General features: G+C 39.1%; 1 protein-coding gene across 1 annotated transcript in view; it reads left to right on the top strand.

Moving 5' to 3' along the window:
- LOC311293410 (uncharacterized protein) overlaps positions 1-24183 on the top strand; it is a 331123-nt gene that overhangs the window by 235719 nt on the left and 71221 nt on the right. The window contains exons 12-16 of the mRNA XM_084413660.1: positions 2672-2845; positions 9591-9764; positions 15693-15806; positions 22081-22176; positions 22373-24106. Of these exons, the coding sequence (XP_084269786.1) occupies positions 2672-2845; positions 9591-9764; positions 15693-15806; positions 22081-22176; positions 22373-24106 (2292 nt within the window). The remainder of the gene's footprint in view (positions 1-2671; positions 2846-9590; positions 9765-15692; positions 15807-22080; positions 22177-22372; positions 24107-24183) is intronic.

Here is a 24183-nt window from a genome sequence, read left to right as displayed (position 1 = left end):
AACTAACAGTTAAATAAACCGGACGAACTACAAACCAGACAGCAGATGCAGGATACAGTGAAGAGGGTTTTTAAATTACAAATGTTTGCTGTAAATCAACTTACCTTGTAATGCTTGTGCAAACAGACCCTTGTAAAAGCTTGAGCATTGCCTCAAAATGTGTGTGTGCAGCTGAAAAGAGGGAAGTGGTGTGTGTTTCACCTGAACCAGGGCTGTCACCATATCAGATTTATCACTACATGATTATCATGGCCAAAATAACACACAATAACAATATATCACCATATCTATGGAAATCTTGAAATAATAATAATGCTATCAGTCAAATTCATCTTTACTTTGTTTATTTTGTGTTATTTTTGAAAAAGAAGAATCACTTCATCACATACAAAAGGAACAATTACACTTAATGCGACCGGTTTGAAATAATGGCAACACTTTATCACAAGTATACAGTAACACAGCGCTTATAAATCATGTTCAAACTATTAGTTTATAGTTAATGAATAGTATATAATAGTATATAAGCTGTAGTTAATATATTAAGAGACTATATAGAAATAGCAAATTCTTGATTCACTGTCTCTGTAATTAACCAAGTGTTATTGTTTAATTAGCTCTTATGTAAAGAGTTAGATAATGCTTTGTTAACAACGTATTAACCATAAATAGTTCTCACTCTAGATTAGGTCACGGAGAATCAGAACATGTCATTAGGTGCTTTAATACAGCCTTTATTGGACATTAATTACATTAATATTAAGAGTTCCTTAAAATGTTTACAAATACATTAAGCACACACACACACACACACACACACACACACACAAACTCTCTCTCACAGTCACACACACACACACACTAGGGCTGGATACGATATGTACTGCAATTTTTAAGAATTGCGTTTCTACAATATTGCGATTCGATATTGCAATGTATTTCTTCTTTTTTACACTAGACTATGGGTAAAAGTTAAATCATAAACTTATACAGACTGTACATGATGTATAAGATGAGTCATATTTACAAATTCAATTCATCACAATTCGTTTTAACAGTCAGTTGTCGCCTCCTAGTGGCGGAATAATGTAATCAATAAATGCGTTATTTTAAGGCCACATTTCTGTCAAAGGCTGATTTACTCTATTTTGATCGCTATCGTAGACATCAATGTTTATATTCGAACTTTAAACTTTTATCCCAGTACTTCTATGATAATTTGAACTATTGTATCACAGAAATAATGATACTATTATGAGGTTTTAAAGATCTTTTGTGAAGCTGTTTCATGACGACTCTCTCTGGGTCAGCGGCAGCGCCAACACTGATTTGAATGTTGCGATATGATTTTGTCAAAGGTTTAATAGACAAATTGAAAGATCGTGTGGGTGTTTGAATGGAGATCACAGTATTTTAAAGATGAATCGTGCAGCTCTACTGTCTTATCTCTTGAAAGGGATATTACGTCACTCAACACTCATATGGTGCGTTCATGTCATCTTGTAAAGGTTGTATTTACGAGTTGAACGCACATGAACGCCTCCACAATAGTCGCTTTTCCTCCGTCGGGCCGAACGGTTCTTATAATGGTAATGAATCCTCAGCCGAACCGTGCTGGTAGAATCCGTGAAGTAAAGTCGCCAGGATTGGTCACTTGTCTGTTGCCTGGCTGCCAGTTTCTCTGTAGCTGGTTAAGCGCTCTTTGAGTGAAGTAAACAAAGCAAAAAATAAAATTAAAAGCAATAGCTGATCATTCTCCATAACGCGATCGCTATTCACATCTCATATCATCAGTAAACCGCCGCGTTACCAAGGCAACGACTGACACGTTTGCATTACATTCCAAAGAGCGGCTGCAGTCAAACCCACAGTGGAGAATGAAGCCGTAACCGCACCAGCTGACCCGGATCGGCACGGAATGGAACGAAATCGTGAACTTTGATCGATTCCTCACAGAAATTGGCTCAGAGGCTTCAGAAGCCTAAATATATACATCACTGGACTAGTTTTATTGTCGCTTGGTAATTTTCCGTTTCCGCACTGTGTCGTTTCTGAATAACCCGCGAACGAACACACACACTTGGCACACACTATAATGAATACCCGTTCTTTATAGTGTGATTCCTAAAAGGTTATTTTACGAAGTAAATACCAAAATCATCCAGGAAATTATGGAGTTCTGCTGGACCCTTACAATCGTCCCAATCCTCCGCTGCTAACACACACACACACACACACACACACACACACACACACACACTCACACAAATGTTCCTCAAAATGCTTACAAATACATTAATCACACACACACACACACACATGCTCCTTAATGTTTACAATAATGTTCCTTAAAATTCTTACAGATACATTAAGCACACACACACATTCACACGTTCCTTAAAATGTTTACAAATACATTAAGCATTAAAGCACATTCACACTCACACACACGTTGGGTTTCCATGTTTTATGGGGATTTTCCGTAGAAATAATGATTTTTATACTGTACAAACTGTATATTGAATCCCCTAATCCTAACTGTTTTAATTTAACAACTTGTTTCTAATGAATACTTGTATATATTTCATATTGACAGCATTATGTTATTTATTTTTTAAGTGTCATGTTTATCTCTGGATATAGGCTTAATGTGTGTCATTGTTCTCTACAGGTTGGAGGATTGTGGTGTCACAGATGAAGGTTGTGCTGCTCTGGCTTCAGCTCTGAGATCAAACCCCTCACACCTGAGAAAACTGAGTCTGTCTGAGAATAAACTAGGAGACTCAGGAGTGAAGCTGTTCTCTGCTGTACTGGCGAATCCTCACTGTAAACTGGAGGAACTGTGGTAAGATCATCTCAACCATAAAGACTCAGAGTGAATAAGGATTAATATGTACAGTAGATAGTGTATACAATATATCTTTGGTGTAAGCCCCATCCGGTGGTTCAGCGACAGACTCCAGCTTGAGCCGTCAGATCCTGCCGGCGGTCGAAGGCAGCGGTGAAGAGTCTCCCTGAAGAGGAACATTTACATCTTACTATATTATTAAAACTAACAGTTAAATAAACCAGACGAACTACAAACCAGACAACAGATGCAGGATACAGTGAAGAGGTTTTTTAAATTACAAAGGTTTGCTGTAAATCAACTTGCCTTGTAATGCTTGTGCCAACAGACCCTTGTAAAAGCTTGAGCATTGCCTCAAAATGTGTGTGTGCAGCTGAAAAGAGGGAAGTGGTGTGTGTTTCACCTGAACCAGGGCTGTCACCATATCAGATTTATCACTACATGATTATCATGGCCAAAATAACACACAATAACAATATATCACCATATCTATGGAAATCTTGAAATAATAATAATAATGCTATCAGTCAAATTTATCTTTACTTTGTTTATTTTGTGTTATTTTTGAAAAAGAAGAATCACTTCATCACATACAAAAGGAACAATTACACTTAATGCGACCGGTTTGAAATAATGGCAACACTTTATCACAAGTATACAGTAACACAGCGCTTATAAATCATTTACAAACTATTAGTTTATAGTTAATGAATAGTATATAAGCTGTAGTTAATATATTAAGAGACTATATACAAATAGCAAATTCTTGGTTCACTGTCTCTGTAATTAACCAAGTGTTATTGTTTAATTAGCTCTTATGTAAAGAGTTAGATAATGCTTTGTTAACAACGTATTAACCATAAATAGTTCTCACTCTAGATTAGGTCACGGAGAATCAGAACATGTCATTAAGTGCTTTAATACAGCCTTTATTGGACATTAATTACATTAATATTAAGAGTTCCTTAAAATGTTTACAAATACATTAAGCACACACACACACAAACTCTCTCTCTCTCTCACACTCACACACACACACACTCTCTCTCTCTCACACACACACAAACTCTATCTCACACTCACACTCTCTCTCTCTCACACACACACACACTCTCTCTCTCTCTCTCTCTCTCTCTCTCTCTCACACACACACACACACACACACACACTCTCTCTCTCTCTCTCTCTCTCTCTCTCTCTCACACACACACACACACACACACAAACACACTCTCTCTCTCTCTCTCTTTCACACACACACTCACACACACTAGGGCTGGATACGATATGTACTGCAATTTTTAAGAATTGCGTTTCTACAATAATGCGTTTCGATATTGCAATGGATTTCTTTTTTTTTTTTACACTAGACTATGGGTAAAAGTTAAATCATACTCTTATACAGACTTTACATGATGTATAAGATGAGTCACTTTTACAAATTCAATTCATCACATCTTTCTGAGTTTTATTTCAGTAGCATCATACAGTACTGCATTCTCTTGATTAAATAATTCAATTACAAATACATGTTTTAACAGTCAGTTGTCGCCTAGTGGCGGAATAATGTAATGATAAATGCGCTATTTTAAGGCCACGTTTCTATCAAAGGCTGATTTACTCTATTTTGATCGCTATCGTAGACATCAGTGTTTATATTTGAACTTTAACCTTTTATCCCAGTACTTCTATGATAATTTGAACTATTGTATCACAGAAATGATGATGCTATTATGAGGTTTTAAAGTCCCTTTGTGAAGCTGTTTCATGACAACTCTCTCTGGGTCAGCGGCAGCGCCACCACATATTTTAATGTTGCGAAATGATTTTGTCAAAGGTTTAATAGACAAATTGAAAGATTGTGGGGGTGTTTGAATGGAGATCACAGTATTTTAAAGATGAATCGTGCAGCTCTACGGTCTTATCTCTCTCTCAGCATGTGAGTAGCGCGAGGGCTTTTCAGTGCTTTTGTGACCTTTGCTTTTTATTCGACCTGGTTTGTCCCACCCTTCATTAGCACACACACTCGAAATGTGGATGACAGCCGACTTTATTTTCCTGCACACAGAGCAGTGAAAGAGAGAAGATGGTAAATCGTAAAGTTGTATAAAGCTCCACCCACAGCAGTTCTCTTTAGCTCTGCTGCTCTCAATATCACAGTAAACATTACTCATTCACATTATAGTGTACTTAACAAAACAGTAAACAAAAATAAAATAAATCTTAAGTGTAATAATCTCTCCAGGAAAATTAGACTTTGTAAACAATTCAATTACTGTCTTTTCATTCTTAAACTTTGGTTTGTGATCGTATAAAACTGATTACACAGCTTACATCATCCATTTTATGTTACTCTTAAATGTATGAAATTAAAGGAAATAACATCTAGTATTTTTAGTAAAACCATGAATTAAGTACTTTATAAAACACAGTTCGTACCAAATATTTCTTAACAATACAGAAAATACAACAACATGAACAGAGTAAATTCTTAAACACTATATGATAAAACATTTACCTGCACACAGAGCAGTGAAAGAGAGAAGATGGTAAATCGTAAAGTTGTATAAAGCTCCACCTATTCAAAATACATTTCACCTCGTTAGAAAGCGCATGGAAAATGACGCAGTTAGAAAGATCGTTGAGTGCATCCAAACGGATATAAAACGATCAAAATACTTATAAATATAAACAGAAAACACTCTCTACAAAGCAATCAGTGTCTATTGTGAGCAATCCTTTTATAAAGTGTCAAACATTTGAGATGAAATTACATATTTTTAACTTTTAGTGTGGAGCTACCACAGAGACGACTCACCCACAGCAGTTCTCTTTAGCTCTGCTGCAGATCGTTCAAACACAGTGGGCTACAGCAGCACAATCCCATTATTGCAGGACAGTGGCGGTTCTACATTGAATTACACCCTGGGCGAGACCCCCTTCGAGCGTCAATTTTAAGTGTTTCACTCAATTTTAAGATATTAAGTCTTGTTTTCTGGGGAAATAAATAAAAAAATTATTTCCCCAGAAAACAAGACTTAATATCTTATGTCATTTTACCACTTTGTTAGCGTTATGCATCTTTATTTAAGAAATGTTTGATATTTGGACTGGAAACAAGACAAAAATACTAATTAAGAAAAGCATTTTTTGCAGTGTAATAACTGAACTTGTCACAGTTTTGTTGCAAAGCACAATATTATGGTGAAATTAGATCTCGTGTTTAAGTTAAAACCGAATTATTGTTAAGCATAGCAAGAATCATAGCAAAAAGGATAACAAATAAGAGTTATACCCACCAATTAATATTGCCCCTTCATTCATGACATGGATACCGTAATCATACAGAGAAAACATAGTTGCATACCTTTATCTTTCGCTCGTTTCTAAATTGGACACCTGATGGCTTTGACCTTTCTTGTCCATCTCTTATTTGGCACTCGACATCGACAATCAACAGATTTCCCCTGATCCCCCTTATACCAACTGTCACTCACTCACGACTCACGAGTCACGACCTGCACGACCAGAAGTCAAGACTAAACCAATTCACCTTGGTGGTGGTGACCAAGTAATCGTTTTTTATTACCTATTTTTATTCAGACCATTCAGAAAAACAAAAATGTGCAGGAAATATAGAGGCCTGTATTTATAATATTATGAATGAAATGTGCGTTATTTGGAAGAAAGTCGAGGTGTGACTGACTTAGATAACTATATGGATCCCCCCCCCCTGTCCGTTCCATTTGGGAGAGACCCAGAGGTGAACTGTCATCCGCGCCCACGCCTCCGCGCCCCCTCCCCTTTCCCCTTCTCAAACAAACAGCTTCTGTGCGCGGCATCTTCTCAGCAAGCAGGGGCGCCTGCAGCTGAGAGGGGGCGCAAATTTGCCAATTCCCCACACAGTGAAATGATAGATAATAGAAAACCGCTTCGCGGCGCAGAATTATTATTATTTTTTATTTTTTTTGTGCCGGCTGCGCCGCCCCCCCAAAAATGCCGCCCCGGGCGATTGCCCGGTTCGCCCGTGCCTAAAACCGCTACTGTTGCAGGATTTACTTAAAGAACCCACAACCTATAATATTTATCTCGTTACACTTTCAGTCTCACGTCTCTTCCACGCATCCACTTGAAAGGGATATTACGTCACTCAACACTCATATGGTGCGTTCATGTCATCTCGTAAAGATTGTATTTACGAGTTGAACGCACATGAACGCCTCCACAATAGTCGCTTTTCCTCCGTCGGGCCGAACGGTTCTTATAATGGTAATGAATCCTCAGCCGAACCGTGCTGGTAGAATCCGTGAAGTAAAGTCGCCAGGATTGGTCACTTGTCTGTTGCCTGGCTGCCAGTTTCTCTGTAGCTGGTTAAGCGCTCTTTGAGTGAAGTAAACAAAGCAATAATAAAATTAAAAGCAATAGCTGATCATTCTCCATAACGCGATCGCTATTCACATCTCATATCATCAGTAAACCGCCGCGTTACCAAGGCAACGACTGACACGTTTGCATTACATTCCAAAGAGCGGCTGCTGTCAAACCCACAGTGGAGAATGAAGCCGTAACCGCACCAGCTGACCCGGATCGGCACGGAATGGAACGGTTACACAATGAGAACCGTTCGGCCCGACAGTGCAAAAGCGGCTAATGTCGTAAATACGAGTGGGAAGCTTTTGCCGCATATAACAACAATCGTTATCTATAAGGATAGCAATTATTATTCAATAAGAGACAATAAAGAACTAAATGAAAGTTTATTAAATTAACTAAAATTATACATTTATAACTATACAAATAATTACATACTGCATTCAGTACAACACCAACACGGTTAGAAATGTGTCCGAGTGTGGTCCGCCTTGCTCTGATGTCATGCTGACGTATGTCAAAAATCTCTCGCGAGCGCTAGGCGGAGGTGTCGGATTCTGCAGTCGAGCGCAGTTGCTCTCCACCGACTGCGCTGATCAAAAGCATGATGGGAAACGACTTGCTGACGACACAGCTTAATGCTCATTGGTTTAAACAACTGTGATGTATTGTTCTCTTTTAAAATGTTTGATTTTAAAACTCTAATATCATGTTTTATGTGTATATTGTAATGACCTGGCAGTCAGCGCTAGCAGCTGGGTGCATTATGGGTACTTGTTTGTCGGGGGTTGATTTATGCGTTATTTAAGCAAGATGGTTGTGTTTTTGTGTTAGTAAAGTTATGTGTGTTTATGTTTGAGTTAGTTTGAGTGTTCTTGGTTCATTTACAGATAAAAGAGAGAGTAAGATAACAGTACTGCCTCCCGCTGGTTTGTGCTACTGATGCTCCACTTGCTGAGACACTCATGGTCGAGCGGTATATGGGACATGAGTGCCCTAGCTCGCGCTAGTAATTAGCCTAATAAAAGTTAATAGCGTAGTTTAAGCTACAGTCAGCTCCCACGCTTAATAACTGCAGTTATTACAATATGTTATGTGTGAATATTCCCAAACTATCTGACAGTGCGATCTCTTTGGGTTATGCAATTTAATTTTTATAAAAAAAACAAATAAAAAAAAACACATATGTCTGTATTAAAGAAAAAATTATTGATAAACATGTATTTGGAATGGAATTAAATAACAAGTACTTTGGGTGTCTTGTTCATTTTATTTATTTTCATATAAAAGCAACAGAACTCGAATTACATCCAGTTTATTAGCAGCACTGTGCACGAGCGTGAATCCCGCGATATCCATCTTTGATCTCACAGGTGTCTGATCCACTGCGAGAAGAGATAACTGTCTGGCTTGCCTGCGCTTTTTTCACTCCTCCCCTCACTGCAGCCGCCTACTCTCGGCTACATTTCAGGCGAGGCAAGGCGCATCTCAAACAAGCCTATTGACAGGATCATTGAATCAGTGATTTGAACTCGGTAAACCAAATCAGTTCTGTTCATGAATGAATCATCTAGACTGGTTTATTAACGGGTTTCTCCTATACACTGCAATGAACCGACTCAAATGATTCATTCACGAATCGCACATCATTACAAATGTATACCTATGACTAGAACGAAATCGTGAATTTTGATCGATTCCTCACAGAAATTGGCTCAGAGGCTTCAGAAGCCTAAATATATACATCACTGGACTAGTTTTATTGTCGCTTGGTGATTTTCCGTTTCCGCACTGTGTCGTTTCTGAATAACCCGTGAACGAACACACACACTTGGCACACACTATAATGAATACCCGTTCTTTATAGTGTGCTTCCTAAAAGATTATTTTACTAAGTAAATACCAAAATCATCCAGGAAATCATGGAGTTCTGCTGGACCCTTACAATCGTCCCAATCCTCCCCTGCTAACACACACTCACACTCACTCACACACACACACACACACACACACACACACACACACACACACACACACACACACACACACACACACACACACACACACACACACACACACACACACACAAATGTTCCTCAAAATGCTTACAAATACATTAAGCATTAAAGCACATTCACACTCACACACACCGTTGGGTTTCCATGTTTTATGGGGATTTTCCATAGAAATAATGATTTTTATACTGTACAAACTGTATATTGAATCCCCTAATCCTAACTGTTTTAATTTAACAACTTGTTTCTAATGAATACTTGTATATATTTCATATTGACAGCATTATGTTATTTATTTTTTAAGTGTCATGTTTATCTCTGGATATAGGCTTAATGTGAGTCATTGTTCTCTACAGGTTGGAGGATTGTGGTGTCACAGATGAAGGTTGTGCTGCTCTGGCTTCAGCTCTGAGATCAAACCCCTCACACCTGAGAGAACTGGGTCTGTCTGGGAATAATCTAGGAGACGCAGGAGTGAAGCTGTTAAAGGATCTGGAGGATGATCCACATTATAAACTGGAGAGACTATGGTAAGAATAGTTTTTAACGATTTCCATCATCATATTTTCATTTAAAGTTCAAATGACTGATTTACTCGCTAGAAATATAAGTAAATTGCACCAGGTTCATTAACACCACGTGTGTGTGTGTGTGTGTGTGTGTGTGTGTGTGTGTGTGTGTGTGTGTGTGTGTGTGTGTGTGTGTGTGTGTGTGTGTGTGTGTGTGTGTGTGTGTGTGTGTGTGTGTGTGTGTGTGTGTGTGTGAATATTGTGTCTGAGATCATCAGTCTTAAATTCAGCTTCAGTTTCTGTATGTCTCTGAACTTTAAACTGTGTTTAATATGAGTTTAATTCTGCTCACTGATTGTGAAATTTTCAGCTTTTCCCCTTTAACTGTCTCTATAGGCATCTTTACACAGCCGAGTTAAGGCTGCTTTAAAGCGGCTCTGTATCTGCTCAAAGTTCTGTGTAAAGACACAATGCTGCATAAAAGCAAACTTAAAGTATGATACAGCCCCTAGTATCAAAGATGACTCTGATATTGTTTTGGTTCAGTGTAAATGAACGCGAACTTGTGCCGCTCTAAACTACGTCTATGGCGTTTATTTAGTCTCAAAACTCGCGCACATAAAATCTAGGCGCATGCACAGTATACGAGGGCAAAGAACAGCATCCTCGCGCGGGCGCGTGTCTGCACCGCGAGCGCTCAGAAAGTATCCGCGTGCGTTTCTGAGCCCTCGCGCGGGCGCATGTCTGCACCACGAGCGCTCAGAAAGCAACCGCGCGCGTTTCTGCTCCGCGCGCACAAATACTGTCTCGCGAGCACGGGGCTGTGACGGAGGCTAACCCCTCATTTACACCGAACACGTCTGCGGCGCATTACGGCTGCGACACGGCTACCGGAGCTGATCGCGCCCATTCTAGTCAATGCTTGTGTTTACACCGGCCGCGACGCGGCGCGTTTCAGAAGCTTCCCAGAAGCGGCTCTCCGCGCCGCTTCGCTAAATATAGGCGCCTAGTCTATTTTTGACGGACGCGCGTCCAAGTCGCACCGGGAATACAAAATAAAAGTCAAAAAAATCCTGTCAATTTCAAAATAAACACCCTGTGCAACAACCCAAACGTATTACACACCAATATCCTTGGTAGAAACCATAGACTGTATGGTAGAAACTAGGGATGGGCATTTTTCAAAAATATTGCATTCGAATATTCGGGCTCATAAAATTCGAATATTCGAATATTCGTTTATTTAAATGACGTTTAACGAAAAATACGTTATTTTTTAAGTTTTTTTTTTTCGCCATTTCTGAAGAAGCTTACGATTAGGCAATATACACAACAAGCTTACAACATGTTAAAGTTTTCTTTTAGTTGAAAACATTAAACAGTAGGCTAGGCCTATGTGTAAAAAAAATATAAAAACAAAAGGATATAAGCTCAAGCAGCGCGAACGGAAAAAAACGCCTAATAAAGCAGAGTAGCAGATTGCGCCAGTTATCGTACAGAACGTACACATACACTCGAGTCAGCATATGATTATCGTGTTTATATTATTTCACGTTTATGTTGAGAAAAACAATAATATCCACATGGAGGGACGCCGCGAGCAATTTATGCTCGAGTGAGAAAACGCGCTGCGCTGACAGACGTTTCAGAGAAACAAAGATAACGGTGTTCTAGTTCTAAGTTTCTAACAGCACCTTGCGTTTTCTGTTTTTAAACCTCTCTCTCAAAGAAAACTTAAAGGAAGAATATACCTCAAAATCATTTTACTATTAGATAAGTTATCATCTCGGATCACTCGCACTACAGCTGCGCTTACCTGCAGTCGTGATGCAGTGATGGACAGCTGTCTGTCCTCAGTCGACTGCTGCTGTTTGGATTTCATGTGATTTCTCATTGTGGTGATGATATTATAACTCCAGATTAATTAATTAATTTGATCAAAAGTAATTCCATTTTGTAAAATCATTTAGTAACCTCATTTTCGACTAGTAATTCCAAACTTCGCGAGGCAGACGACGACATTATGATAAAATACAAACAACTTGTTAAACATGCGCCACAGTGCCACCCAGTGCATTTAATTATAACTGCGAGTTAGTGCTTTGGATTTATCAGGGATTCACTGCATTTACGACCCGCAAAGTATTTACGGCTTCATAAATTCGATAAAATTCGAATAGTATTTTATTTTTCGAATAATAATTACAGATCGAATATTCGAAAATTCGAATATTCGTGCACATCCCTAGTAGAAACCCAAAAATCAAGAAAAAACACGTTGGACAGGCAAATCACGTGGTCTCGCGCATCCAGTCGCTCTGCTTCTGAAATGCTCCTGGTGTGAGTTGGCACCGCGTGGAGGACGGAATAAAACCTTGTCGCAGACGTAATGCACCGCACATGTGTGCAGTGTAAATGAGGGGTAAGGAATTAAGTAATAATTTGTTTACAGATGGCAGATGTAACAATTCTTATAAGTAGTGTAAGCATTGTTTCCAACGTTGATGTGTGCAAATTTGATGAAGATATCTATGGCGTTTATTTAGTTTTAAAACTCGCGCACATAAAATCTAGGCGCGTGCACAGGATACGAGGGCAAGGAACAGCATCCGCGCGCAAAATGCATCCTCGCGCGGGCGCGTGTCTGCACCGCGAGCGCTCAGAAAGTAATCCTCTGCCTCTCCGGAGGCTTGAGGTCGAGGTGTAGAGTGCGGAGTGACGTCTTCGTACATCTGATTGGACGGACTTGAAACAACAACCAATGGGCGTGTTGGTGGCAGTGTTAATTTCATTAACGAAAACTATGACGAAAAATGTTCGTTGACGACCTTTTTTCCCCTGACTAAGACAAGACGATGAGAGACGACACCCACGTCATTAAACGATAACTGTGACTATATCAACACATGCAATATCGTTGACGAAAAAAGACGAGACTGAAATGTGTTTTTAACTTAACCAAAACCACTTGTTTGTGTCAAATAAAGGAGACGACAACACATTGACTGTTTTTTACGAGCGTTCATGCTTACGGTTGCCAGATTTTAATAATTAACCCCCCAGTCAGAGCTTTTCTGTTAAAAGAACACGTTTTCTACCCGGTCTTTTCAATAGTATCTGGCAACCATGCGCGCCGCTCTTTCTACACTGCTGAAGAACCGCGGATGATCTGAAAACACAGACGAGTAAGCTGGAGTTTAGCGATCTTCATTTGAGATTTTCTACTTAAATTAAAGTGTCGTTCAGTCAGTCTGTGTTCTGCCACGAGCCGTTTTCGCTATCTGTGCTTCTAAATCTGCGATCAAAATATAGGCTGATATCCAGCAGTGTTTTTAATGTTGATCATACTATACGAGCAAGAATGCAATGTTTCCTGAATATCCACACGATTTCAAATGTGACATTGATTTTATACAACAGTTCAACAAACAGAAGGGTAACATTAAATAATGTACTACATTTAAAACAGTATTGTCAGTAGGCTTATTGCTCTATTTTGCAACGAAAGCCACAGCAGAACTGCAGCACACAGCGGTGATTCGTGAACGAATCTGTGGCTTTGAACGAATCGTGAGATTCAATGAACCGTTCATAAAAATAGCAGCTTGCTTCCTTACTGAATGAATGAATGAATGACTCCATGACTCACTCATAAAGACAGTGACTTACTACTGGCTTTAATTTAATATTTTAAAAGTACCGGTATCACTTCGTTTTTACCATCATTGCATATTTATTGAACATTGTTTAATTTATAAAAATAGTTAAAAAATATTGTCCCTTAATGGAAAAAGTGTGACTGCAGTCTAAATGGAAGAGAGGGGGTACCAGAGGGTAGGGCACTCTAAAAACCACTGAACTAAGGAAAAGGGGTATGTAGAATTGCACAAGAGCTACTGCTAAAGAGTGCAATGTCAATACAGCCTGTTACCTTAATTTATATTTCTCATAAGCTTAACTGAATTGGCCTAGAGATAAAAAATTTAGGACATTTTTTGTCTAAAGACTACATATAAATAGCTACCAAAATTAATGTCGGTAACTGCAGTTTGACTAAAAGTTGACAAAAAATGCAATGACTTTTCGTCAACTAAAACTAGACTAAAACTATGAAAGACAAAATGACTAAAATGTGACTAAGACCAATAAGTATTTTCGTCTCAAGATGAAAACTAAGACTAAATCAAAAATGGCTGCCAAAATTAACACTGGTTGGTGGCTCCGCCGGATGGGCGGTGCTATGAGTCGGCACGTCCCCTGTGATTTCTGTTGAAATAATGAGTTGTTTTTTTCTTTCAAAAATATAATAATTAGAAAATATTAAAAAGACATAACAAAATATATTCCGTACCTTGTAAAAAATCATCTGGCGATACCCCTTCTGGAAATGATGCATCATCTGCGAATAAAAGCATTTATTGAAATATCTTTTCAATTTTGTGGGCTATAATGTATAATTTATGATGAAAAAAAAACCTTACATATCTCGTTCAAAATTTCCACTAATTCAGCATCAAAATATTGGTCAGGTAAAGCTGCTTCTTCTGTTCCATGATGATTTGCAGACATAATGTAGACTAGGATTCGCGATTCGACGTTCTGACTCCTTCAATGGTTTGGTGCGCGAATGAATGAATTAGTTTGCTTCCTTTTAAAGATTGTACGAGAGATTTAAAAAACACATCTTTCCCGCTTATTTTTTGAAAAAGAAAAACACAATATCACGACGTGAAATCAGTGTCGTGGTTTCTACAACTAGAAAAAAAAAACATGTGTGTTTTGTTGACATAGCCGGGTAATCTTTCCAAGATACAACCTGTAATAAAACAACATGATGTCCGCACAACTGCAGACCTGATGGAGCCAACCGTTTGTGTGAGCTGTATAACCTTAAAAACTCTATGGTCTAAACTTTAAAATATAGGATAACTTTGTGACATTTAGACATTGGAAAAAGCATGACTTTTTAACACATTTCATATGGATGTTCAAAGTGCTTTACAAAAAGATGTAAAAAAAAAAAAGTAGTATTTCACCCTAAGTTTGTGCTCCTTTTCAAACACTAGCTGTCACTGTGGGTCTCTGTGCAGGCCTCACAGAGTGTCAATCCTGACAAATCTCTGGAGTGAGTGGACATTCTTTTACACTGCTCCAGCACAAGGAAACACTTATATATCTTTTGAACTCCGAGTCTTTAACAATTGGGTATGTAAAAACATAAGGCTTTTTAAACTAGTTTGTGTTTTATGTAAAAGTTTTACAAATACTGTCTGAAAGTTAGATCTTTTTTTTTGTAAATGAAAAAACTCTCTTAAGTTGGTTTTACTTTTCTGTATATGACTGAACATTGTATTTTTAATGTTTTAACATCTTAAAATAACTCTAACTCATTTTTTAATAACTCTTTTTAAGAAAATGCAATTTTAACTTATTTCACTGTTGTTTTAACGTTTAATATGTAATGAATGTACATATGTCTTCTCTAATAAATAAAAACACTGGTCTCACCTCTGTCTTTATTGTACATTTCTTAAAAAGTTTTAATATACACCGTTTAGAACTACTGAGCGTGGGAAATTTTCTACGCTTCAGATGTTCAACCCATGAGGAGGCGTGGCACAAGTCCGATTTTCCCACGGTGTACGTACAGCCCATAAGTGAGAGGAGCTAGCGTGGGAATATTCCCATGGTCAAAAAGGGGGCGGGGCTTAGAGGGCCATAAATCACTCAAAAGTGACATATGGTATCCCTCTATACTCTCTCTGACAAACACACACAGATCAAAGAAAGTTTACTGAAAAAATACTGTCTATTTTGTCTATTTTTGTTTTGAAACTAACATGAAATATTAAATAAAAAGATAATTGTTTCCTCAAAGTTCTTTTTGATGCTGGATGAATGTAATCACAGTAATCTAAAGGATTAAACTGAATCTGTTCTCTGTTCCAGTTCAGTCCAGCAGAAGAGCTCAAATCCAGAGTCCAGCTGTGTGTCTATGAAGAGTAACTTCTCTATGGATCCGCCACTACACTTTAAGAGTGGAGACAAACGGCCTGATCTCAGGTATATCATTTCAATAAAAGATGTGCTTATAGTATGACACTTTTGAATTAGAGTCATCATTTTTGTTAGTCAGTCTAATACTAGCAAAGACATCAAGTGTAAGTGTAAGCTGAGATTTTTTCCACCTTTATATAATGGAGTAGGTGGGCGTTACAAGAGTACAGGTTTATCTTTAAAGATCAGCAAAACATTGGTCTCTTTAGTCGGTTGAGCCGTCGTCCTCCATTTTGCCTTTGAGAAAAGAGTCATGTGATCATGGTTGATGTTCACCTGAGTTGAATCATTCTATAATTCTATAGTTGATTTCAATTGGATTGTTTTGAATTCCCAATTCCTAATATTACCGGTTTTCTCAGTCGCTTTGGTACAATTGTTGAATCATGCTTAACATTTGCAAACCAGTGAGTTAATTTATCAAAATAATTGTAATCAAAGTTTGAAACACAGAGCAAAACAGTTACAGACATTAAAGCAAAAGTACACAACATTTATGTGGTCTTTTATAAGTCTGTATTCTTTATATTTTATTTAGTTTTGAAACCAGTTCAGTCCAGCAGAAGAGCTCAAACCCAGAGTCCAGCTGTGTGTCTATGAAGAGTAACCTCTCTATGGATCCGCCACTAAACTTTTTTATGATTATTTATTTATTGATTAATTGCAAGATTGAACAAGGTCCACATGAGACCACCATTAACTATATACAAGACCAGGGTTTGCTAAGAGAGAAAAAATAAATAAATAAAAAATATAACAGTGAAAATAGATGAATAAGTTAGGGGGTTAATTAATGTTAGCACAGCTCTAGGATTTCCACTGCTCCTTATCAACACTCCGAAAAATTCAATACATCTGAGCTAACGAGTTATTATATGAGATATTTTTGTAACAAATTCAGTCCAGGCCTTAAGTGTCTTTGGTTTAGCTTTGTTGATTCTCGCTGTAGTGAGCTCTAGTAGTGCAATATATTTAATTTCTATAAGCCATAGTTTGGCTGCTGGGACCGTAGGCTCATGCCAGATCTTAAAAATTATCTTTTTGGCTGCAGTTAGAGCAGTGTGTAGAATCCTGCGCTGGCTAACCGTCAGATCGAGATCCTCATCAATATTCAGCAAACATAGACCGGGGTGCTTGATGATAACCTTATCACATAGTTCTGATACACTTAAAAACACTTCATCCCAGAAGTTACTGATAAGCTGGCACTCATAAAACATATGCATATAGGTACCCACAGAATTGGAATTACAAAGTGAACAGAAGGGGGTAGGTAACCGTTTCATTTTGTGCAAAACATATGGAGTAGCATATGCCTTATGAAGCAATTTAAAGTGTATCAGTTGGTGGGCAAGATTTTTAGACATTGTTGGAATAGTGTCCCATATCAAGTCCCAATTTAGTTTGCGGGGAGCGAATTCCTTTTCCCATATCGTGGTAATAGAGAGCCTACCACAGCCATGCTTGAGTAGACTGTTGTAAATGAAAGACACTGCTCCTCGTGCCTGTGAATAATTCACACAGTCCATCAGAGGGTGAGAGTCCAATTTACAGTTCCACGGCACTCCGTAAGCACGCATAGCACTTCTCAACCTTAAATATAAAAAATAGGAATGTCCAGGAAGATTGTAACACTCTTTCAGATCTTGAAAGGACCTCAAGCCCTGATTATTGAATATATCACCCAGGGTATGTACACCTTGATCCGACCATGACTTAAAAACAAAAGGTCTGTTATCTGATTGTAAATTATTATTATGCCAGATCGGAGATTCAGACGTGAACTTAAATGAACACCCCATGAATTTGCATACCTCATGCCAGATTTTCAGAGAATTACACACAATTGTGTTCCCAACCTTCACATCTTTCTTTAATACACCTGTGAATAAAATATCCTGGAGCCGAAGCGGGAGCACAGCGGACGCTTCCACATCCCTCCAGGCGATCTGGGAATCATCCTTTAACCAAACCCTAAGAGATCGCAGCTGACATGCCCAAAAGTACAAATGGAAGTTTGGAAGTGACAAACCACCTTTATTGGATCTTCTCTGTAGTGTTGAAAGTTTAATTCTTGGTCGCTTCTTGTTCCATATGAATTTGATAATCAAGGAATCTAATTCTTTGAAGAAGGTTCTATGGGGAGATAAAGGGATCATGGAGAACAGAAATAAAAGTCGAGGGAGGATATTCATTTTGATGATAGAAATTCTGCCTTGCAGTGAGGTTAAAATAACATCCCATCTCTGTAAATCTTGCCTGATAGAAGTAAATAAAGAACTATAATTTTCTTTAGAGATAGTCTGCAGTGAAGAAAAAATCTGAATTCCCAGATATTTGAATGTCTTGCTGATTGGGATCGAGCTAATTGGGATTGAGGAGGACGCTAATGCAGCATTAGTCGACGCTGACAAGGGCATTAATACGGATTTTCCCCAATTAATTTTGTAACCACTTATAATGCTAAAATCATTAAATATTTTAAGACATTGAGGAAGAGAAGAAGAAACATTAGACATATAGAGCAGGATGTCGTCTGCAAAAAGAGAGATAAAATGCTTAGAGTCACCTACAGTAATCGGGGAAATAATGTGGTCTTGTCGAATTGCCTGCGCTAAGGGTTCTAATGAGATTGCGAATAGTAAAGGGGATAACGGACAACCCTGTCTAGTTCCCCGGTTCAATGGGATTGCCTCCGAACAGCACAAACCCGTTGAGACCCGCGCAGACGAGTTAACATAAAGGGTCTGAATCATATGTATAAAACGCGGGCCAAAACCAAAACGGGTTAAGACAGACCATAAATATGTCCACTCGACCCGGTCAAAGGCTTTCTCAGCATCTAGCGAGAGGATAGCACGTTGTTCGTTAACCGGGTCGGGTGAGTCAATAATGTTCAAAAGACGTCGCAAGTTATCCGCAGCATACCGTTCCTTAAGGAAACCTGTCTGATCGTGGGCAATTAAAAAACTGGCAACCGTTCCCAAACGGTGGGCTAGAACTTTGGCATATAACTTGACATCCGTACCAATTAGTGAAATCGGCCTGTAACTAGAGCAGCATAGGGGTTCCTTTCCCTTTTTCAGCAGCAGGGAGATAAGAGCAGTATTCTGGTCCCTATGGAAACAACCAGTATCTATAGCGAAATTTATGGAGTCGAGGAGGAGTGGTCCAATCATATCCCATATTGCCAGATACAGCTCCGGAGGTAACCCATCCAAACCCGGGGTCTTACCTTTATTCATAGCCACTAAAGCCTCCTTCAACTCTTTTAAATCTAATGGAGAATCGAGAAAAGCACATTGCTCCTCAGTTAAGTGAGGGAGATCTAAGTTTATCAGGAATTCACTAACAGCTTGTTCATTCGCTCCCACCTCAGATCTGTAAAGCAGCTCATAGAAGTCCTTAAATATTCTGTTTACATCCCCTGGAGCCGTGTGAAGAACATCTGCATTATCCTTAATGGCTGTTATTGAGGCCAGGGCCTCATTACGTTTCAACCTTAAAGCCATAAGTTTTCCTGGCCGCTCACCATTAAGATAGTAATTTTGTTTGGTACGGTGTATCAAAAATTCTGCCCTTTTTAATAGAATAGCCTTGTGGTCAGTTTTTAAATTGCCCAAGAGTCTGCTTTTATTTTCCGTAAAGGTTTTTTTAAGATCCTTCTCTACATGTTTAATCTGGGCCTCCAGTTGGGTTAATTTTTTCCCTCTGGATTTATTTACATGGGAGGCAAAAGAAATGCAGTTTCCTCTCAAGAAGCATTTAGTTGTCTCCCATAGGATTTGAGGATTAATAGATGAACTTAAGTTTTCTTGAAGAAAGAGAGATAATTTAGAACGTAACTGGGACAAAAAATCTTCATTTTGCAAGAAAGTTGTATTCATACGCCACCTTTTGGAGCTTAAGGGAATTATCGGAGGAGATAGATTACAAATCACAGCGGAGTGATCTGAAATCAGGATAGGTAGGATATCAATGTGATTTACTCCTTGGATAAGAGATTTAGAAATCAAGATGTAATCTAATCTCGAAAAAGATTTGTGGCGCGCCGAGTAAAAAGTATAATCTCTAGAGTTCCCATTTTTCACTCTCCAAATATCACATAAGTTGTTATCAACAATGAGCTCGTTTAATGACTGCGAAGCCGGATCACCATGGACAGCGACAAGAGATCTATCAATTAAGGGGTTACAAACTGCATTAGCATCCATACCTACAACCAGTTTGTAGTCTACAAAGTTAAGAAATAGTTTAGTAAGAGATGGGAAAAAGTCTACATCGTAAATATTAGGGGAATATACTGAGAAGAGAACTATTTTTAAATTGTTCCATGAGCCAGAAGCATAAGTAAACCGCCCGTTTTCGTCCCCTCCTATTTTCTCTATTAGAAACGGGAATTTCCTGTTCTGGAGTATAATAACTCCTCTTGAGGCACTATTATGCGAAGAGAAAGCTATCATTTTAAAATGTCTATTCTGAAAGCGAGTAACATCAGAAGCCTTGAGATGAGATTCTTGTATTAATGCAATGTCAGCTCGTTTACGGTGCAAATAATCTAGGCATTTAGATCTCTTTATGGGAGAATTTAGACCATTTACATTCCACGATATCACATTACAATCCCTCATTCTGTCACAATATAATTACCCATAAGACAACGGTAGGTTAGCCATATAACATAACGCATCATTAATAATTTCACCCCCATGAACCAGTAAAATAACAAAAACAGCAAACCCTGGTAGTTCTAACATAATATTAGTTAACAACAATAACACAAAGAACAATTTACTATCGGCAGCTTGCAGAGGGGAAAACCGCACCCTCTTATCTGCCTGGAAAATAAATCTACTCGAGGCCATGCACTCGGACTATAAGGGTAACAGTTACTCAAACATCAGCATCTCTCACCTGAGTGTCCATCACAGCGCAATCAAAACTATATCCCTACTTAGGATGTTAAAACACAAAAGCAAAAAGGCCGAATTTAATCCTCAGGCAGCGGCATATCTAATAGCGCGGTGGTATCCATCTCCGTGGTGGCAGCGCTCAGAGACGAGATGTACCGCTCCAGGTCCGCAGGGGTCTTGAAAAACAGTTGCTCCTGGCCGTGACGTACTTTAACCGACGCGGGGTAGAGCAGGAATGACTCGATCCCTAGTAGTTGGAGACGTTTCCGACCTTCAGCCATAGCTTTCCTTTTTTGGGACGTTCCCTTGCTGAAGTCAGGAAAGAACCGTAAGATACCCCCTTCGAAACTCAGAGGTGAAGCACTCCTGGCTCCCTGTAGGATCGCCTGCCGATCATTGTAACGAAGAAGCTTGAAAATTAAAGTGCGCGCTCTATTCCTAGAGGAATCCTCATTCGCGTACAGACGGTGCGCGCGTTCGATCTCTATCGTCTTCCCTTTAAGAGCCGGAATCCACTTGGTAATATGGGTCTGCAAAAACTGAATAGCATTCCCGCCTTCAGCTCCTTCCCTTAGGCCCACCAACCTTAGGTTATTTTGTCTGGATTTATCCTCGTAAAGAAGTAATTTCTCCTGGAGCTCCTCCAGACAGGCCTTGTTAGCAATCGAGTCTCTCTTAACATCCCGGACCGTTGCCTGCATCTTGTCACATCTACTGCCGAACGATTTGACATCTTTTTCCAGCGAGTCGAGTCGTGCTGTAATCGTCGATATTTCCTCGCGAACAATCATCGTCATGCTTTGCTTTATGGCGCTCAGTTGATTATCGAGCATTTCGGCAATGGCGTCATGAAGGCGATCGTCATCTTTCTGCTTTTTCTTCGCCGGGGACTGGATTATATCTCTTTTAGATGCCATCTAGAATAGCACTAGATCCAGATATTTACATGAAATGCGGCCAAAAACTTAGTAGGGATTGAAAAAGGGCGAAAAATAGGCACTGAGGTGGAGCGTCGATATTAAGCAGCCATCACCGTCCGCTGCGCATGCGCATCCCTCGATCCGCCACTAAACTTTAAGAGTGGAGACAAACAGTCTGATCTCAGGTATATCATTTCTATAAAAGATGTGCTTATTGTATGTGATTTTTATGAAATTTTTATTAATATACAGCAGTTTAATGAGTTACAATCTTGCTAGTTTCAGTCACTATTAATGATTATCATTGTGCTCTTGTGTAAAGCTCTATGTATTGTATTGTTAATACATTCACACACTGTAAAAGCTGTTGGTCTGTTACTCAGTTAATGACACAATTACATCAATATCAGTGTGTCTGATTTTTAACCCTCTTCATTCTGATTTAAGGTCAAACCTTCTATCCAGACCAGTTAAAAACAAAGCTGTGTACAAGCCTGTGATTCAGCCACAAGACTTTAATGAAAGCATGAATCCTGGTTTCAGGTAAAATGCAGGACTTTTTTGTTGTCGTTGTTTAATTTTAGGTGCTGCAATTCACATCACAAATCACTCAAACACATGATTAATGATTAACACATTTCAGAAACCTAATGATGTTCTGTGTCCCATAAATAGTTTTGTAAATTGTGGCTATTTACTTCTCTAACTTGTGTAATAATATGGTATTTTAATCTTACAGCAATGACTCTAAACCTGCTGAAGTCCTCAACACATTGAGATCAAATCTGAGACAGAAGTTTGAGTGTTTGTATGAGGGAATATCAAAGCAGGGAAACCCAACACTCCTGAATGAGATCTACACAGAGCTCTACATCACAGAGAGTGAAAGTGGAGAGATCAATAATGAGCATGAGGTGAGACAGATTGAGACACAGTCAAGGAGAGCAGAAACAGAGGACACACCGATCAAATGCAATGACATCTTTAGACCTGGACAAGACAAACCCATCAGAACTGTGCTGACAAAGGGAGTCGCTGGCATTGGAAAAACAGTCTCTGTGCAGAAGTTCATCCTGGACTGGGCTGAAGGGAAAGAGAATCAGGACATCCAGCTCATATTTCCTCTTGCTTTCAGAGAGCTAAACTTGATGAAGGACAAAACACACAGTCTTTCAGATCTTCTTCATGTCTTTTTCCCTGAAACAAAAGAAATGGAAATATCCAGTGATGAATATAAAGTGTTGTTCATCTTTGATGGTCTGGATGAGTGTCGTCTGACTCTGAACTTTAAGAGCGAAGTGAAACTGTGTAATAAATCTGAATCAGCCTCAGTGGACGAGCTGCTGACGAACCTCATTGTGGGGAATCTGCTTCCCTCTGCTCTCATCTGGATCACCTCCAGACCAGCAGCAGCGGATCTCGTCCCCTCTGAGTGTGTCCATCGAGTGACAGAGGTACGAGGCTTCAGTGACACACAGAAGGAGGAATACTTCAGGAAGAGAATCAATGATCAGAGTCTGGCCCGCAGGATCATCTCACACCTGAAGTCATCAAGGAGCCTCTTTATTATGTGCCACATCCCAGTGTTCTGCTGGATCTCAGCCACTGTTCTAGAGAAGATGTTGAGTGAAGCAGAGAGAGGAGAGATTCCCAAGACTCTCACTCAAATGTACACACACTTCCTGCTCATTCAGACCAACATCAAACATGAGAAGGACTATGAGAAGAAAGTGAAAGATGAAGACATGATTGTCAAACTGGGGAAACTGGCTTTCCAGCAGCTTGTGAAAGGCCACCTGATCTTCTATGAGGAAGACCTGAGAGAGTGTGGCATTGATGTGACAGAAGCATCAGTTTACTCAGGATTGTGCACTCAGATCTTCAGAGAGGAGTTGGGCTTGTATCAGGGGAAAGTCTTCTGCTTTGTTCATCTGAGCATTCAGGAACATCTAGCAGCTCTATATGTGCATCTCTCCTTTATCAACAATAACATCAATGTGTTTGACCAGATTACCAAACCAACTAATGGAGACAAAGTTTCCCTATCTGATCTCCATCAGAGAGCTGTGGATGAGGCTTTAGACAGTAAAAATGGGCATCTGGACCTTTTCCTTCGTTTCCTTCTGGGTCTGTCAGTGAAGTCTAATCAGAGTCTCTTACAAGGACTAAAGACACAGACAGCAAACAGCTCTCACAACAATGACAAAACAAAAGTCAAAACAGTTGACTATATTAAAGAAAAGATCAGTGAGAATCCCTCTCCAGATAAATACATCAATCTGTTTCACTGTCTGAATGAACTGGGTGATCTTTCTCTAGTGAACGAAGCTCAACCTCATATGAGGTCTGGAGGATTAGGTGCTGTGAAACTCTCCTCGTCTCAGTGGTCAGCTTTAGTGTTTGTGTTGTTGTCCTCAGAGAAGACACTGCAGAGGTTTGACCTGAAGAGCTTAATTGGAGGCAGAAATGATCAGTAAGTAACACTGAGTACAATCATTACAGTCTAAAACATTATGAACAAAGAGAAACTAATAGATCAGAGGTGTTTAA

This window comes from Rutilus rutilus, assembly GCF_951802725.1.
Source record: "Rutilus rutilus genome assembly, chromosome: 7".
Classification (NCBI taxonomy): Eukaryota; Metazoa; Chordata; class Actinopteri; order Cypriniformes; family Leuciscidae; genus Rutilus; species Rutilus rutilus.
The sequence above is the reverse complement of the archived record's forward strand: the minus strand, read 5'-3'. Positions and strand labels throughout refer to the sequence as shown.